Raw genomic sequence first — 17468 nt, forward strand, 5'->3', positions numbered from 1 at the left:
TTGCTCTGTTTTAATTGATCCTCTCCAGTGTGTCATGGTTATATCTCTCTCCTCTCACTTGAATTGAGCAGTGAAATAAACAAGGTATTTTCTGTGTCTCTCCCAGTCCAGGGTGGTGGCCTGCATGACAGCCATTCTGAGTCAGATGGATGACAGACACTACACACTTTACCTGGAGACCTTTTCAGGCACCAGAGATCTAGTGGTGAGACCTGACACACACAGTCATACTGTCTTATTCACACACACACAGACACACTCATATACACTGTGTTGCAGGACTTTCTGATGGAGACGTTCATGATGTTCATGGATCTGATAGGGAAGCATGTCTATCCCTCCGACTGGATGGCCATGATCATGGTGCAGAACAGGTACTACACACACGCACGCACACATGCATACACACACACACACACACACACACATACACAGGACATTTAAATTCGATTTTTTTTCTCATTAGCAGACATCTTGGTCATGGTTTATGCCTTATTCTGCTGTGATAATGGTGCAGAATACTGTACTCAGTGACAGGAAACTGTTATTGTTAAGTAGTAACTGAAGACACACACCCGAAACAAACGAGTCATCTGCAACAAGCAGATGGCTAATTAATTACGAACAAAAAATGTGAAAAGAAGGTTCCAGTACAAAACTTGAATACTAGTTTTCCATGACACTTTCCTGTTCAAATCCCAAAACCTCTACAGTAGACCCAGAGGGCTCTATGGCATTCTGGTCCTTTTTCATACAATCAATAACTGGTGATGCTTGGACAATGAACTGTTTTCTTAAAGTACAAAAACCCTGACATCCCATGATGTTGAATGAGGCCCATAGTGAGCAGTTGTCTTGTTGATGTTTTTGTTACGGATGGATAGCCTGCTTCTTAAGGACCGGTCATGTCCCATGTCCATAATAGTTCCTCAATCATGATGGACATGACCAACACAACAGGACACTGGCCCTGGGAAACAGACAGAACGGAAAACAGACAGAACGCGAGACAGAAAGAGAGAGGAGACAGAAGGAGAAACAGAAAGTGAGAGGAGACAGAAGGAGAGGGAAATAGAGAGGAGAAAAGCCGAGAGACTGAAATATATAGGCCAACGATATCTGAGAGAGAGAAAAAAGGGAGGGGGGAACGAACAGTAAAAAAGCAAAGGAGATAGAAGGAAGAGGGAGGAAGAGAACGTTGAAGAGAGAGGGAGAGAGAAGGAATGGGAAAATACACAGAGAGAAAGGTACTTTGAGAGAGAGATGAGCAGAAGTGGATACTAGGGTCAGGGCTTGGATGAACAGGGAGTGTATCCTAAAGAATGAAGACACAGAGGCAGACAGAAGGATCAATCAGGTGTCTCACAGGGTCAGAAAGATAGATTGCTGTTAAAAAAGAGCGACACGGGCGAAAAAGCTGACCGGGAAAGTTTAACTTTACTTTTGAAACTTCCCAATAATCCAGATAAATGTAGTTAGCTTTCAAAGCTGCCTTACATTCTAATTATATTTTGTCATGATAATTTATTATTGATCAAGTGCTTATTGAATTGCTATCATTAACATTTAGCTTGAGTATTTGTAACAGGTCCCATGTAGATATGAGACGGCGTGATTATAGAAACTGTATGAATATTGAGATCCCATGAATATTGATGTCCAATCATCTCAACGTAAGCAGTGATGCGGAAGTGGATTGGCTGTCGTGACTGACCTGATGTTCCGTCTCTCCGCCAGGGTGTTTCTCAGAGCAATTAATATCTACGCTGACACCATGAACCTCAAGTTCCTCAACAACAATGACTTTGAAGTGCAGGTCAGTACTTGTATGTGTGTGTGTGTGTGTGTGTGGGGGGGGGGGGGGGGTGTATGTGTGTATGTTTGCATGTTTACTGCTGTACTCTTTGGGTCCAGATGTCCTCACGGGTATCTGGGTAACCTGGGGTCAGGTTGCGTTAGGTTAGGGTAAGGGGTTAGACAGGATTGCATTTTTAATGGAAAATCAACTGTGATCCAAAAAAGTTCTCAAAGTATATTAAAACAAGCATGTGTGTGTGTGTGTGTGTGAGATAGAGAGACGTTGATGAGAATAAACAATCCACATTATTTTGCTTGCTTTAATCTCATCTCATACTTCCCTTCTACCAAAAATCCATAGACATTTTCTTTCTTTTTCTTCCCCATCCTCCCTCTGTCTCTCTCTGTAGTTGTGGAATAATTACTTCCATTTGGCCGTTGCATTCATTACCCAGGAGTCATTGCAGCTTCAGCACTTCTCTCCAACCAAGAGGAACAAGATCCTGACAAAGTAAATTAAACCATTTCTCTTTTTATTGTTGTCTACCAACATGAATAATGCCACAGTATTTTTACAATCAATACAGATGTGTTGTATTTGTCCGAAATGAATGCTGTTTTTTCTCTTCAGATATGGAGACATGAGGAGACTCATTGGTTTCGCCATACGAGACATGTGGTACAAACTGGGTAATGTGCCTGCGTGTGTCTTGATGTGTGTGTGTGTTGTGTGCAGGAAAAAAGTTGTCGATTCTGGGACACTTTTGTGTGTGTTTTTTGAGCCTAACCCCCTGATCTGAAATGCAACCAATAGCCTAGACTCTAGGGTCTAGGGCAAAGAGGAAATGATGCTGTTCTAAATACATGTTCCAGTTAAATCGCTGCCCAATTAGGAAGATATTTAGTAGATGTTATGATAGACCATTGGGCCAAAAGATCTCTATCTCAAGAAACATATTCAAAACAATGTTGCCCGATATAGTTAAGCTGTTTGTGAAGCCATACCAAACATGTTAGCAAAGTGTAGCCAAGTGGAAATCGGTTTGTTTTCAGTGTTTCATGTACAGTAGAAAGGCACCACTAGGGTTTACATGATCCCTGTTCATTTAGAGCCGAGCTTATTATCTCTTATTAGTGGCTGAAAGATTTGTCATATCATTCCTCTCATATTAGAATACAACCTGTCATGAGGTTTGCATCTGAAAGTCAGTCACTTCATGAGGCTACCCACGCATGTTTCACCACTTAAATAACTCCCGCATCCAGACAACACACCCCAATGAACCTGCTAATTGATGACTGGATGTGGAGGGGGAAAGTATAATGACATTTGGTAGCTAGTTTGTCATTAAGCCAACAATGTCACGTAAGTGCGGTCACTGTTTTTCTTCCACCTAGACAACATACAGTTGTGTTCTTGCTGAGTCACAAAGCAGTTAGCAGACGGACTCTAGCCCACTTCACATTTTTCCGGTAAATTCACAAATATTAGTTCAATACCTTTTCACACTGGTTCAGTTACTTGTGGTGTACTTGGCCTTTCATTGTTTGTCATGCAATTTATCTTCTGTATACGGTCTACCAGCTCCCATTTCTGCAGCTCAACCTGTTTGGTTTTTGTCAACCGGGTGTGTATTGCTCTTGTGTTTCTATGAGGTAGAAGTTCCTCTGCATGTCCTAATACAAAGAACAACCTATGTTTGATTTTTTTTCTCCAGAATGCTGCATGCGATCTGTTAGCTGATTCCATTTTAATCAGGCATTGTTGTGGGCAGAATTCTCATCACCATACGTGCCGGGGCTCAACCCAAACCTGCATCTCGTTTGGATCAAAGGATGAGCCCGATGGTCCGGCCCAATTTTAACCCTGTGGGCTTGTGTGTGTGTGTGTGTGTGTCTATCTAGGTGGGAATAAGATATGTTTCATCCCTGGGATGGTGGGTCCTATCCTGGAGATGACTTTGATTCCAGAGGAGGAACTTAGGCGGGCCACCATTCCCATCTTCTTCGACATGATGCTGTGTGAACACAAACACTCCACACACTTCCACAAGGTGCAACATCGACACGAACACACACAAGCAACACCAAGAACAACATAATCCTACGCACTCACACAGAGGCTAACACACAAACAGACACTTATAGTCATAAACACAGATGCTAATGCATACTCACATCTGCCGTTGCCTGACGATTCACCCGGAATATTATTACAGTGCTCTTGCAACCGTCACACACATAACAAACATTCAGTCTGAATGTGCCCACCTAACAGATTCTTTGTAGACATAAAATACAGGGAGTTGTACGAATCAAATTGATCAGCAATTGGACTGAAATCCAACCAATCAGAGTATCAAAGTTAATGATATCCTCATGTTAGCTGGCTCTAAACAAACACATCTGTTTCTGGGACTGACCCAGAATGTGTTCCAAACATCATAGGGCAGAAAGGTACAGTCTGTGCTGGTGGAGAAACGTCATTATAGCCAGAAGGATGATGGGTAGCCAGGGTTAGGGAGCTCAACCTGATGACACACGCCCACTGTATGCAATGTCAACCTGATGACATTCCCACTACACACAATCTCAACCTGGTGACACACTCCCACTGTACCCAATATTCAACCTGGTGACACACACCAATTGTGCACAATGTCAACCTTGTGACACACTCACACTGTACATAATGTAAATCTGATGACACACTCCCACTACACACAATGTCAACCTGATGTGAACCTGATTACTTTACATTTTCATTCTTTGAACTTGATCACTGGACCTCTGTTGTGTATGTGTGTGTGTGTGTGTGTGTGTGTGTGTAGTTTGAGAATGAGATCATCTTGAAGCTGGATCATGAAGTGGAAGGAGGAGGAGGAGATGAGAGATACATGGAGCTCCTGGAAAACATGTCAGTCCCCACATTTCATTCCCACAAGCCTTTGTCATCTACCAATCCACCAATCAATCAACTTTACGCACAATTATTAACTTGTGTGTGTGTTTGTGTGTCAGTCTTTTGGAATGTGCTATAGAGTATCCCTTCATGAAGCCCGAAGTCGAGCACTTCGTTACCTTGGTGAAGGGACTTCTGGTGCGTCTCCTTGACTACCGCACAGTGATGAACGACGACAGCCGCAACAACCGCATGAGCTGCACCGTCAATCTCCTGGCAAGTCCCGCCCTCTACAGGAAGAAGCACAGTGGACAGAACTGTTTGTCTTTTATCATGATTTCTGAGTTGGGAGCCATTTACATGCCATGCCAAACAACTGTTCGGCCATAATACAATGGTTGTAAACACGGCCATAGCAGCCACTGTCTGAAATCCAATTCATTACCAGCATCTACTAGAGCCTCCAGTGACAGCGTGTCAGAGGGACAGTCGGCTGGAATTGAATATCACAGATTAACAACAGGGGAGATCAGTCTCCGAGGCAGGGCGATCGTTGTGGTAGAATGATACTGGCTCTGAGGCAGTCACCCAGTGATTGTCTGTCACACAGTGGAGCAGGGTCACCCAGTGATTGCCTGTCACACTGTGGAGCAGGGTTATCCAGCCTCGGCCACATTAGCCTTTTCCTTTCACCACTTGCAATTCGTGAGGCAAAAGATGTTGACGTCAGGTGAGCTAACATCGCTATGCGATAAGCCTATGCAAGCTGAATATCCTTACCTCAGGCTAACGAACAGTAGCATGCTACAGGCGGAACACAGGTCTGTGGGGACACACCTGGATGAATCTGACCCGCATGCCAGGTATTGACTGTAAATGATTGATGATATGATACTTCTGTACAGTTAGATAGTTTTAAGAATTCCTCAAACATCAGTCAGACTCGGAGTGTGTTTAAGGTGTGTGTTTTGCCTTGAGTGTTTTTCTCTCCGGGCGAGCACTGGAAAAGAGCCATGGTGCATCTGTGTGTGTGTGTCCTGATGATTAGACAGGTTTACTGTGGGTTGTCACACTCGTCTGCTCTCTAAAGACATCATTAAACTTAATTAAAACAGGGAATTTGTGTCCCCCACTGACAAACACTCACACATGCACACATCCCCTGTGAATACTCAGGCCCAACACATATCCCCCACCACATGCAGATGCATTGATAAGCAAACACTCACATTTCTCTCTTGTTTTGCAGAATTTCTACAAGGACATCAATCGTGAGGGAATGTACATCAGGTGAACCTTATGCAACAAGAACATATGGCTGTTTGAATACTAAATGTGTTTCATAACTATAGCTGCCCCAGCACTCTGTCATGCATAGAGAGTAGAGTGTTTCTGGATGTGTGATTAACCATGCTGTGGGATTGGGCTGGGTTCTGTGTGCTGGTTTGACTGTGAGCTCCAGAATATGACCTTGTATGTCTGTGTATGTGTGTTTGTGTGGGTGTGAGTGTATATAATCTGACAAGGGATTATTTGAGTTCTGGTGAATTAATGTCAAAATCCAGAGGATCAGGCCCTCAACTCACAGCAACATGTGAACTCATTTTAGGAGAGGAAGCGAAGGGGAAGGGAGAAAGAAATGGATGGACAGTAAGAGACACAAGGAGACAGAAAGAGAGACAAAGATATAGATAAACAGGGAGTGGGATGGAGGAAAGGAAGTGGAACTTAGAGTAGGATGGAAGGAGAGTGAGACGGTGAAGGAGAGAGAAAGTTGAGAAGTGAGACAGTAAGAGGACAAGTTAGTCAAACAAGAGATGATGAGAGGAAGAGGAAAATATATTTTGAAAAACAAGATGTATGGGGGAAAAATGAAACACAACCTAGAAATATACTCAATATAACATTTTCTGAAACCTGGAAACCTAGGATGTTGTTTAAACTCAACATTTGACAGAATCCACACACAAAAAAAAGAATGAATGTTCTACAGAGAGTGAGTGACAGGGATAGAAAATAGGTTAGGGAAAACAGAGAGATATAAAGAGAAAGAAGAAGAGCGAAGGAGGGGTAAGGAAATAAATACCACAGAAAGAGAAATGACAACTTTCTAAAAAAGAAAGGTTACTAGAAAGAGAGAGGAGGGGAGTGAGAGACAAACAGTAGGGAGCCCAGCTGTGTAGTCGGGCCAGACAGACTGATGTGTTCTGGCCCCTCAGGTGCATCAAACCTCCATGTGTTCTGATGTGTGTGCCATTGTTCAAACCAGAGTGTGAGCAGAACACAGTGTATTACCAATCCCTATAAAAACTGCATCAGTAAGAAATGTACTATCTATTTTTCATAGAGAGGCTTTGTGTAAACAGTAAAGCTATTGGGCGGTTAGTTCAGCCTTTTATTTGAGTTCTTTGTGATCGACGGCTGGCGTATAGGTCAAGCCAACATATTTGCAGAGGGTTGTAATGTACAGCACCCTTCCACAGCGCGAGACTACTCACGGAGTTGTCTAGGCAACAGAGACCTCTGGTGGACAATGTTATGCATTACATCTTGATGTGGTTAATTTTATGTTTGTGTGTGTGCAACAGATACCTTTACAAGCTGAGAGACCTTCACATGGCTGTGGAAAACTACACAGAGGCAGCATACACTCTGTTGCTTCACTCTCGCCTGCTCAAGGTATGCACACACACACACACACAGACATTCACAGCTAGAGAGAGCCATTTACTGGTGGATTCACTGCTGCCCCGAAGCAAAATAAGATGACACAGAAGAGATTTTATTGGTTGATGAGTGTTTTTTCTTGGCATTGGCCAATAGCATTAATTCATCTGATGAAGTTGTTGGGGAGACTTTATGACAGGGCTTTGGCCACTGTGTCTGGGTTACTATGGTGATTTATAGTGGGTGTATCTGACCTCTCTTTGTTTTTTTATGCGGTTCTTATTGGCCAACCGGAACACAGAGTCTAGATTTCTCTGTCTTTCATGGTTTTACTCTCTCCAGTAGTTTATTATATCTGCAAGTGTCCCCTAGCTCTGTAGTTTATCCTCAAGGGTGTACCACACTTCATCACTCACTGAGAAAACAACAAACCTTTTGGGCATAAGACCTGAGATTTCCTTCGGGACCTGATGACGGTGAACAAATGGATGCGACTACTAATGTTCTCTAAATTGCAACTATTGGTTGATGCTGACTGGTTTATAATAATATTTCTATGAGATTGGTTGGGCGATATGTTTGTATAATCTTTTGTGTGTAGAAAATAACACCTGTCAGCAATAATGTTCTTTCTCCTCAAGTGGGATGTAACGCCTGGTTCTGTCCAGCTAGTTCTGAGGGGTTCTGAACCACACACCTGTGTTGCTGAGAGACTACGGGGTTACAATGGCTTAAACCCTCATTAATAATAGTTCAATAATAGTAATAGCTCAAGCTTTAGGAAGCAAAATAGTTTGTCGCAGTTGGATTCTCATTTCTAACCCTAACACCGGTTGTATGCCCCATGTGTCTGTGCCTCGCTACCCCGTTTTTTATCCAGGTGACGCAAGATGGGTCAACAAGCCATAGTTTGGAAAATATTGAACCACCTCTGGTTTCACAGTCCTGTTCATAACCTGCCCTGACTCTTTGATTGCTTCCTTTCTGCTCCCTCCCTCCTGGCAGTGGTCAGATGAGCAGTGCGGTCCTCAGTTTGAGATGGGGAGCAGTCAGACCCAGCGCCAGCAGAAGGAGTACCTCTATGACACCATCATCGGATATTTCGACAAGGGCAAGGTCAGCTTGATGGACGGGAGTGTGCGGTCTTGAGTCTGTGAAGTGTATTTGCTGTACTGATAGATACAGTATGTTTGAGTTGGTGGTCTGTTTTGAATGTGCTCTCTGTTCTCTGCACTCTGAGTCACACGTTGAAGTTGGCTGATCTCGTATATTACTTACGTACTCTCTGCGCTCTCGAGAAGTTTGGATTTGGTGATTTTATCTATGCTGTATCTTCTCCATGAGTATCTTGGTGATGTCTGTCTGTCTGTCTAGATGTGGGAGGAAGCCATCATTCTTTGTAAGGAGCTGGCAGACCAGTATGAAAATGAGGTGTTTGACTATGAGCTGCTCAGCCAGAGTCTGGTAATCATCATATTATTCTTTCATCTATCTATCTATCTATCTATCTATCTATCTATCTATCTATCTATCTATCTATCTGTCTGTCTTTCTGTCTCTCTGTCTATCTACCTGTCTGTTTATCTATCTATCTTCATAATGTCCATACATCCTGATTTATTCTGTTTGACAGCAAGTGATCTTCATCAGATATTCATGTCTCACTATACTCATATAAACTCCTCAGTTCTCCTTCATTCTGACACACACCTTTCCTCCCATTCACTTGTACTCTTTTCATTCTCTCCTCTCTCCTGTTAAGAGTCTCCTTTCCTCAAAACTCAAGAGCATGTGTAGCTTTCCTTCCTTTCTCCCTTTGTCACCGTAGAGACCATCTTTGCTCCTCTGAATTCTGTCTAATAAATATGGTTGATTTAAACTGGCATTGTGTGTGATACAAACTGGCATTCAGCTAGACAAAAAAGTAGAACAAAACTGAAATGTATATATAACCAACATTTCCAGTGTTGACTGCCAAGGTGAAAAAACATCTAAACATTTTGACCAGTTGGGCTCCCACAATGGAGAGAAAAAAACTTCATTTTGGTGGCACGGGCCAACTTACTGACAACATAACTAAGTGAAATACAGTAATAGCAGCAATGAAACCGGAACTGAAACATCTTACCAGACTTGTCCAGTAGTGCAGAGGGGGTGTATAGTTAGCGATGGGGAGTCACAGAGTTCAGCAGGGTCACAGTAGATGGAAAGAAACTGTTCCTGAGCCTGCTGGTGCGAGAACGGATAGACCTGTACTGCCTGCCTGATGGGAGGAGGGCAAACAGTTTGTGGCATGGGTGTGAAGGGTCCCTGGTGATGCCAGGTGCCCTACGCTGGAGGTCTACAATGGCTGGGAGCTGGGTACCCATGATGTGCTGGGCGGTTTTCTCCACCTACAGAGCAACCACCAAACCACACTGTGGCGCAGTTAGTCAGAATGCTCTCAATTGTGATGCAGCATAAGTTCGCCAGGATCTTGGAAGACAGAAGGGCTATATTTAGCCTCCTCAAGAAGAACAGGCACTGCCGTGCCTTTTAAGAACCATATTTTGCTGAATGTGTCATTTCAGTAGATGAGCTGCTGTAGCTGAACAGAATGCAGAGAATTTGTCAATTTCTCTTTGTCTGTCTTTCTCTTCCCCTCTCTTTCTCTTTTCTCAGGATGTTCTCTCTCCTGAACCCCTTCACTCCCTCCCTCATTCTCCCTCCCTTTCTTTCTTTAACCGCCACCCTGTTTTTCTCCCAATGTAGAAGCAGCAGGCTAAGTTCTATGAGAGCATCATGAAGATCCTCAGGCCCAAGCCAGACTACTTTGCAGTGGGCTACTACGGACAGGGCTACCCCCCGTTCCTCAGGGTCAGTCCACCCTTCTGAACCGTTATTGCATGTTAGAACATCCTGACGTGACTGGGTTGCGGTCATGTTCTTTCCTCAACCGGTTGGGTTGTGGTCATATTCTTTCCTGATATGGTTGTGTTGTGGTCATTTATTTGTGTTTTTGTGACCCTAACCTTCAGTCGTTATTGTTTTATTGAGCTTACGAAATCAACAGCCGAGGGTGTTGATCCACGCAAGGAAAAATATCTGAACGGTATTGAAAGACACCATTTGGCTACGTCTCATGTGGTGTTAATGACCGTTAGCGTCCCCTTTCTGTCCCTCTCTAACCTGTGCACAACCTCAGAACAAGGTGTTCATCCACCGGGGGAAGGAGTACGAGCGTAGAGAGGACTTCCAGAACCAGCTGATGAGTCAGTTTCCCAGCGCTGTTCGTCTAAACATCACCACCATGCCCGGGGATGACATCATGCTCTCCCCGCTGCAGTGTATCCTTATGGTGTTTTACGATTGTTGTGGTCGTGTTCTGTCCTGACTTGTTTGTTCTGTGGTTATGTTCTCTCCTGACAAATTTGTGTTGTGGTCATGTTCTTTCCTGACCTGGTTGTGTTGTGGTCATGTTCTTTCCTGACCTGGTTGTGTTGTGGTCATGTTCTTTGCTGACCTGGTTGTGTTGTGGTCATGTTCTTTCCTGACCGGGTTGTCTCAGACATCCAGTGTTTCACGGTTCAGCCCGTTCTGGAGATCCCACCCCGCCTGAAGAACAAACCTGTTCCTGACCAGATCATCAAGTCAGTCCTTTAAATCTGTCTCACTTTCATATTACAAAAATATACTTTGCATTGTCAACCAGTGAAATTCCTTGTTTTTTATGACGTCTTTCTGTTCTCTGTTATTGTGTTTTTATGTGTGGTGTAGCTTCTATAAGTCCAACTATGTGCAGCGTTTTCACTACTCCAGACCTGTGAGGAGAGGCCCAGTGGACCCCAACAATGAGTTTGTAGTGAGTGTAGAACTGAATCCATAATCGGAGCATTCACCTACACACAACATAACGGCAACAATGTCACACCCTCTCCTTTTAAAGCCAGTTTATGCCTGCTTTTGCATGCATCGTTCATTGTGCTCTTGTCTTGAACTTGACATGACCTTTAATTTCTAAACATACAGGATCTGATCACAATCGGATCACAATGTGTCTTTTCAACATCTAAAATGGGCCATTGCAAACAAAATCAGGAGGAAATATATATGTTAGAAGCAGGTCTAAACAGAGTTTTTCTCTCTCCTAGTCTATGTGGATTGAGCGCACCACATTCACCACAGTGTATAAACTTCCTGGGATCCTGCGATGGTTTGAGGCCACAGACATGAAACATGTAAGTCTGTGTCCCCATATATCTGTTTCTGTCTGTCCCCCCATATATCTGTCTGTGTCCCCTTTATATCTGTCTCTGTCTGTGTGTCCCCATATATCTGCCTCTGTCTGTCCCCCCCATATATCTGTCTCTGTCTGTGTCCTCATTATATCTGTCTCTGTCTGTGTCCCCATATATCTGTCTCTCTTTGTGTCTCCATATTTAGCTCTCTGTCTGTGTCCCCATATATCTGTACATTTCTCTGTCTTTGTGTCCCAATATATCTGTCTCTGTCCCCATATATCTGTCTCTGTCTGTGCCCCCATAAATATGTCACTGTCTTCATACATCCGTCACATTCTCTGTCTGTGTGTCCCCATATATCTGTTGCTGTCTCTGTCTTTATGTCCCCAAATATCTGTTGCTGTCTCTGTCTTTATGTCCCCAAATATCTGTCACTCTCTCTGTCTTTATGTCCCCATATATCTGTCTCTGTCTTTGTGTCCCCATATATCTGTCACTGTCTCTGTCTTTGTGTCCCATATATCTGGTTCCCAACATTCCCAACTGTGTGTTATCCCCCCTCACCAGACCACTATCAGTCCACTGGAGAATGCTATAGAGACCATGGAGAGCACCAATGAGAAGATCCTGACCATGATCAACCAATACCAGGCTGACGAAGCCCTACCCATCAACCCCCTCTCCATGCTGCTCAATGGCATTGTAGACCCTGCTGTCATGGGGGGCTTTGCCAAGTACGAGAAGGTCAGACGTCCTCCATGCATCTGTGAACACATTTGTATTAAATTAATAATTTATTTTACTTTGTAGAATTGACTGGTAATAAATTGTGTTTTGCAGCAACCATTAGGTGATGACATATATATTGCTTTGTCGCGTGTGTTTGACATGAGCTTCAGATAGGTTTGATGATTTATTGGTGAGAGTCAGACATTCGTCTTCTGCTTATTTCAACCCCCTGCCATGACAGCGTAATCTGTGACAAGTGCAGGAAATTCATCTGTTCCTCTTTTTCCTTTGTTCTCCTGCCCTGAGTCCAGGCCTTCTTTATTGAGGAGTACACCCAGAAACACCCAGAGGACAGAGATAAGTTGGCTCGCCTCAAAGACCTCATAGCATGGCAGGTACTGTCCCTACACACACACACACACACACACACGTGCGCACACACACATACATACGCTCACACACATACAACCACATACATACTGTAGAGTACAGAAACACAAACACACACACATTTCTTACTGTTGACCTGCAGATCCCGTTGCTCGGCGGAGGGATCTCGTTACATGGGAAGAGAGTAACAGACGACCTACGACCTTTCCACGAGCGCATGGAGGAGTGCTTCAAACATATGAAGAAGAAGGTGGAGAAGGAATATGGAGTGAGGGAGCTGGTAAGAGAGGCGACGGATTGAAAGAGAAAGTGTGTTTGTGGGAATTAAGGAAACTGTTCTTTGGGACAGGGGATCATTTTTCTGGCCTGAAATGAGTTTTCAGAATGATAGTGGCCAAAACTTAACCTGTGTCTTTGGTCCATTTGATATATGTTTTTCTTTTTGTCATTCATCCTCTTTAGCCGGATATGGATGAGAGGAAGTCCACTCGTCCCCGCTCCGTCCTCCGCTCCTTCCGCCAGTCTGTCATATCCATCTCCTCTCTCCAGGGTTCAGAGTGTGGGACCCCTACCAAGACCCACCCAGACAGGTACACGAGTATACCAAGAACATACACGTAATCAAGCACACACTTACACACACACAGGTGAAAAATGGCACACACATTCAATACGCCCACATACACACACACACGCGCGCACACACGGATCCAGACCCACAGTTATGGATACAAACATGGAACCAAACACCAAACCCTCTCTCTCCCCCTCTCTCTCCCTCTCTCTCTCTCCCTCCCTCCCTCTCTCTCTCGTTCCGCTCCATATAATCCCCCCCAGCGGTCTCCCTGACAACGCCCCCCCACAGTATCCCACCCTGCAGCGTTCCGCAGGGAGTGTGAGCGTGGGGGACGAGGGTGTGGCCGAGGGGGAGGTTAAACTCAGGAAGTCCAAGAGGAAAAAGAAGAGGAGCAGCATGATCTTCATCCAGGAGGAGAGAGACAGGACCCACACAATGGACAGCAAACGGGTGAGAGAGACACAGACAGATGGGAGAGTGTGACAGGGAGGTAGGAGGGATATCTGGAGTGTGTGTGTGTGTGTGGGGGGGGGGGGGGTTTGGTGATGAGAGGGTGGGACTAGTGTCGGAGTGAATTTAAGATGTTCTTACAACATTTCTCTTCCTGTGTGGCAAGTATCAACCATAAATAATAGACTGCCCGCCCTTTTATATCTGTGATATGAACAAGCAACCGCGGTCTGTCTCCCTCTAGCTGTCTAAGAAGCAGGAGTTCCGCAGTGACACCAACCTGTCTGAACCTCAGGGAAACGACTCCCTGACCAACGCCAACTCCAGATCGCTGCCGGCTATAACAGGTGGAGTAAAACACCCGCACGACCAGCATCCACAAGCGCACACAGAAAGCCTGACTCACACACGCGCCCTTCCACAGGTCTGTCTCTGTCTGTGGCCAATGGGAGTGAGGAGGCGGAGTCAGCCCGGGCTAGGCGGGACAGTAAGAGTATGTCTGTCTGTTTGCCCGGTGACCGGACCGCTGACCGACGATCCAAGGGGGTCATCAACCTGCTGTTTGGGACCAAAGTACGCATGCGCACACGCACGCACACACACGCACACACACATTTGTAATAGGAGGTGTTGTATACGGTTTGCTGAATACTTTTTTATTTTATTTGATGTGTTATGTTTATGCCTGCAGTCCAGCCAGACAGTCTCGACCTAAAGGGACAGTAAAGTATTCATTATTAGGTAGGTTTAAAGTATTTTTTGTGTATGTATGTTTGTCTGTCTTCCAACAGAGCAACAAGCTGGAGCAACCGAGCATCAAGCCGCCGACTGACCCGGGCCAGAAGAACCCCAGTCATTTCTAACAGCCATCCAACAGCCATGATGACCCCAGGGACCCTTTTCACCTGCTCTGCTTTGAACGCCAGCTAAACCCCAGAGCCTGCCGCCCTGCTAGAAGTTCTGTTTTGGAAATAGCTATCTGATCTGCTTTTTATTGGGTTTGGGGTTGTTTATGCACACATGGGCTCACTGGAACAGAGCTAGAAGAATATAATGAGACAGATTCTCTGAAGATATTCCGCCTGGCGTGCTTTGAAGCTTCAGCTCTTATATCTTTTATAATATTTTCAATAAAGAACATATTTATTGACTGGCCTTTTTAAATATTTTAACTTCCATCATGATGAGTGTTCTTTGAAAGCTTTCAAATGTTTTTAAACTTATAAAAAAAAAAAAAAAAATGGGATGGGATCTCTTATTTAACATCTGTTTAGCAGTTTAATATAAATCAATCAATCAATCAACAAACTAATTGAAGTTATGGATTATGTCCCAAAGCGATCTTAATAGTGTACATTTAGTTTAGACTTGCTGGCCTGGGGGCATGGCACGAACACACAGATATCAGATAGATCGCCACTAGGGGGCCTAGCTCGCTCTATTATATCTCCTTGCCTGTCCGAGTAAGATTTTTGACAGAGACATCAGAAATCCCCATGCCTTTGACTGGGTGAAACAGCGCCCTTCTGTAAGTGTAACACATGTATCAGATGCTGTCTGGCCAAAAGAGTCATTGCATGTCACAGTTGGGCCTTGTAAAGCCTATAACATCATACTGCAACATTTTGGTGACTGGCCCTACAATCTGACCACCAGGCTGTTATCACACATATTTAATACAACTTTTAATAGTTAACTTATTTTGAATATTCAAGCCTTCGCTTAAACATAAGCTTTGAGTTCCTCTTCGAAAAAAAAGGGCACCCTCTTTGGAAATGCATGTCCAGCTGATTCATTCTGGTGCCTTCTTGTGGAGGTAACCTTCCCTGGCTAAATGCTTGCTAGCTTACTCAGCTAACTCAATTTCATAGCAGCAATGCCTGCTACTGAACATTAACACTTGGTTTAATTAGAATGTGTACTCTGGCCAGCAGCACATTGTAGGCAATGAAAAAAATCACTTTCTCAGTATTGGGAATTCTGTGAAAATCCTTATCCCTGTGGAATTGTATGGCTGATTTAGGAAAGTGACTTTCAGCCAGCTAGCCATCAGAGGAAAACATTACAAGGTTGAAATCAGTCACAGCGCCTGGATTTTCTCTCGTCCGATGCTAACGGGGAGTTTGAGCAATACGCTAAGAATTTTTTTTATTTCCATGGCTTATAAGGAGGTTCTTGTTTTTGAAGTACTAAAATCCTTGAGGTGGCTGAATCGGGCCTACGCTGATTTGTGACATGGCTATAGCGCCCCTTAGCCCTGGTGTAGTGCCGTCCCTGGTTGAAATGTTTTCTGTATGTACGGTGTGATGCCATGTCCAAACGGTTTTCCCTCAAAGGGAAGTTTTCTTGCGCCACAGTTACACTTAGCACAAAGCTGTTTGGCTAATATTACCTTTCCAATGAAGGGAGTCTGAATTGCTGGCTAGTGTCAAACAATCAATCGAACAGCAGGGCGGCTACATGGTGGTCTCTAAATGGTGTTTTCTACATGGTGGTCTCTACATGGTGGTCTCTAAATGGTGTTCTCTACATGGTGGTCTCTTAATGGTGGTCTCTACATGGTGGTCACTACATGGTGGTCTCTAAATGGAGGTCTCTACATGGTGGTCTCTACATGGTGGTCTCTTTTTGAAAAACTACATCAGATACGTGGTCTACGCACACCGAGAGAGGGCACATTCATCTGTCAGACCCACACTATAAGAACACTGGAAACAAAGGAAAGGGATCTGCTCGACCTTGTCATCATATTCCGCCTTTAAATATCAGTAATCTAGTTTCTGTGTCACAACGACCATAATGGTGACTGGCGTTCTGCACGCGTGGTTTCCGTTCCCTCTGTCACCTGAGGGGGGCAGTGTTGTACAGCGGAGAGTCGTGTTGTACATCTGTCGCCACTCAAAAACAATTTGCAGCACAGTTCCATTAAGGTTTAATCCATGCTTCAATGATTCAGGGCTATAAGGCTGATGATCAACTCTGACTTTGGCTCTCTCAGACACACACAGACGCACACACACACACACATACACACACATTTTTTCACCCCCTTTCTCTCCTCCTGCCTTTCTCTCTCCTTCTCTGAGACACGAGGAATGCTGGGGGCACGACAGAGCTGTGAGGAGCAAAAGAGCTGCTCTAGCACATCAAATCAGGAATACCATGGCTTTGAGTGTGTGTGTAGTACAGGTGAATGTTTGCATTGACAGAGTTTAATGTTTTAGTCCACCCACTTGACATGTCGTATTGTATAAAGAGTAGCGAAGGTGGATGTTTGAGAGCCACCCATTTCTCTAATGACCCCAAGCAGTTGGGCATGTTTGTGTGTATGTTTGTGTGTGCAGAGTTTGTGATCGGGCTGTGGCTGATAGAATATGTGTGTTTGTGCGTGTCAGTAAACTCCTTTTTCTCTGGCCTTGACAGCATTACCCCACCATGCTAGAAGAAGACAGGTGAATGCTGTAACAGGGTCTCGCTCAAAAAACTTATGAATTCATCAAATATTTAGAATGGAAAATTCGCCAAAAGAAAAACTGGTTGGAACTCAACATAATGTGACTATTTGTTGGGAAATTCCATATCCAACACATCTGTAGGTTATTTTCATAATAATCGATTACTCACTGCCGGAGAATCATGGTGGATGGTCTTAGACAACATGTAGTACAGTCACAATGGGCCCAACCAGAGGTGTGGAGACATTTACATTTAAGTCAATTAGCTGACACTTAAAGAA

The 17468-nt window shown here is 44.2% G+C and overlaps 1 protein-coding gene across 2 annotated transcripts in view; it reads left to right on the forward strand.

Annotated features, from left to right (window-relative positions):
* The window catches only part of LOC105025225 (dedicator of cytokinesis protein 2), a 103360-nt gene extending 88478 nt beyond the window's left edge, over nucleotides 1–14882 (forward strand). For both annotated transcript variants that reach the window (XM_029119192.2, XM_010895771.4), the window contains exons 27-51: nucleotides 107–205; nucleotides 280–374; nucleotides 1738–1816; nucleotides 2208–2308; nucleotides 2429–2487; nucleotides 3703–3851; nucleotides 4629–4714; nucleotides 4819–4975; nucleotides 5949–5989; nucleotides 7288–7378; nucleotides 8372–8482; nucleotides 8741–8830; nucleotides 10118–10222; nucleotides 10551–10692; nucleotides 10914–10995; nucleotides 11123–11207; nucleotides 11497–11583; nucleotides 12154–12330; nucleotides 12627–12710; nucleotides 12848–12985; nucleotides 13168–13295; nucleotides 13543–13732; nucleotides 13977–14079; nucleotides 14157–14305; nucleotides 14524–14882. In XM_029119192.2, coding sequence (XP_028975025.2) covers nucleotides 107–205; nucleotides 280–374; nucleotides 1738–1816; nucleotides 2208–2308; nucleotides 2429–2487; nucleotides 3703–3851; nucleotides 4629–4714; nucleotides 4819–4975; nucleotides 5949–5989; nucleotides 7288–7378; nucleotides 8372–8482; nucleotides 8741–8830; nucleotides 10118–10222; nucleotides 10551–10692; nucleotides 10914–10995; nucleotides 11123–11207; nucleotides 11497–11583; nucleotides 12154–12330; nucleotides 12627–12710; nucleotides 12848–12985; nucleotides 13168–13295; nucleotides 13543–13732; nucleotides 13977–14079; nucleotides 14157–14305; nucleotides 14524–14595 — 2700 coding nt within the window. In that variant the 3' untranslated portion in view covers nucleotides 14596–14882. The remainder of the gene's footprint in view (nucleotides 1–106; nucleotides 206–279; nucleotides 375–1737; nucleotides 1817–2207; nucleotides 2309–2428; nucleotides 2488–3702; nucleotides 3852–4628; nucleotides 4715–4818; nucleotides 4976–5948; nucleotides 5990–7287; nucleotides 7379–8371; nucleotides 8483–8740; nucleotides 8831–10117; nucleotides 10223–10550; nucleotides 10693–10913; nucleotides 10996–11122; nucleotides 11208–11496; nucleotides 11584–12153; nucleotides 12331–12626; nucleotides 12711–12847; nucleotides 12986–13167; nucleotides 13296–13542; nucleotides 13733–13976; nucleotides 14080–14156; nucleotides 14306–14523) is intronic.
* The last annotated feature ends 2586 nt before the right edge of the window (nucleotides 14883–17468 follow it).

This window comes from Esox lucius, chromosome 4 (assembly GCF_011004845.1).
Source record: "Esox lucius isolate fEsoLuc1 chromosome 4, fEsoLuc1.pri, whole genome shotgun sequence".
In the NCBI taxonomy this organism is placed as follows: Eukaryota; Metazoa; Chordata; class Actinopteri; order Esociformes; family Esocidae; genus Esox; species Esox lucius.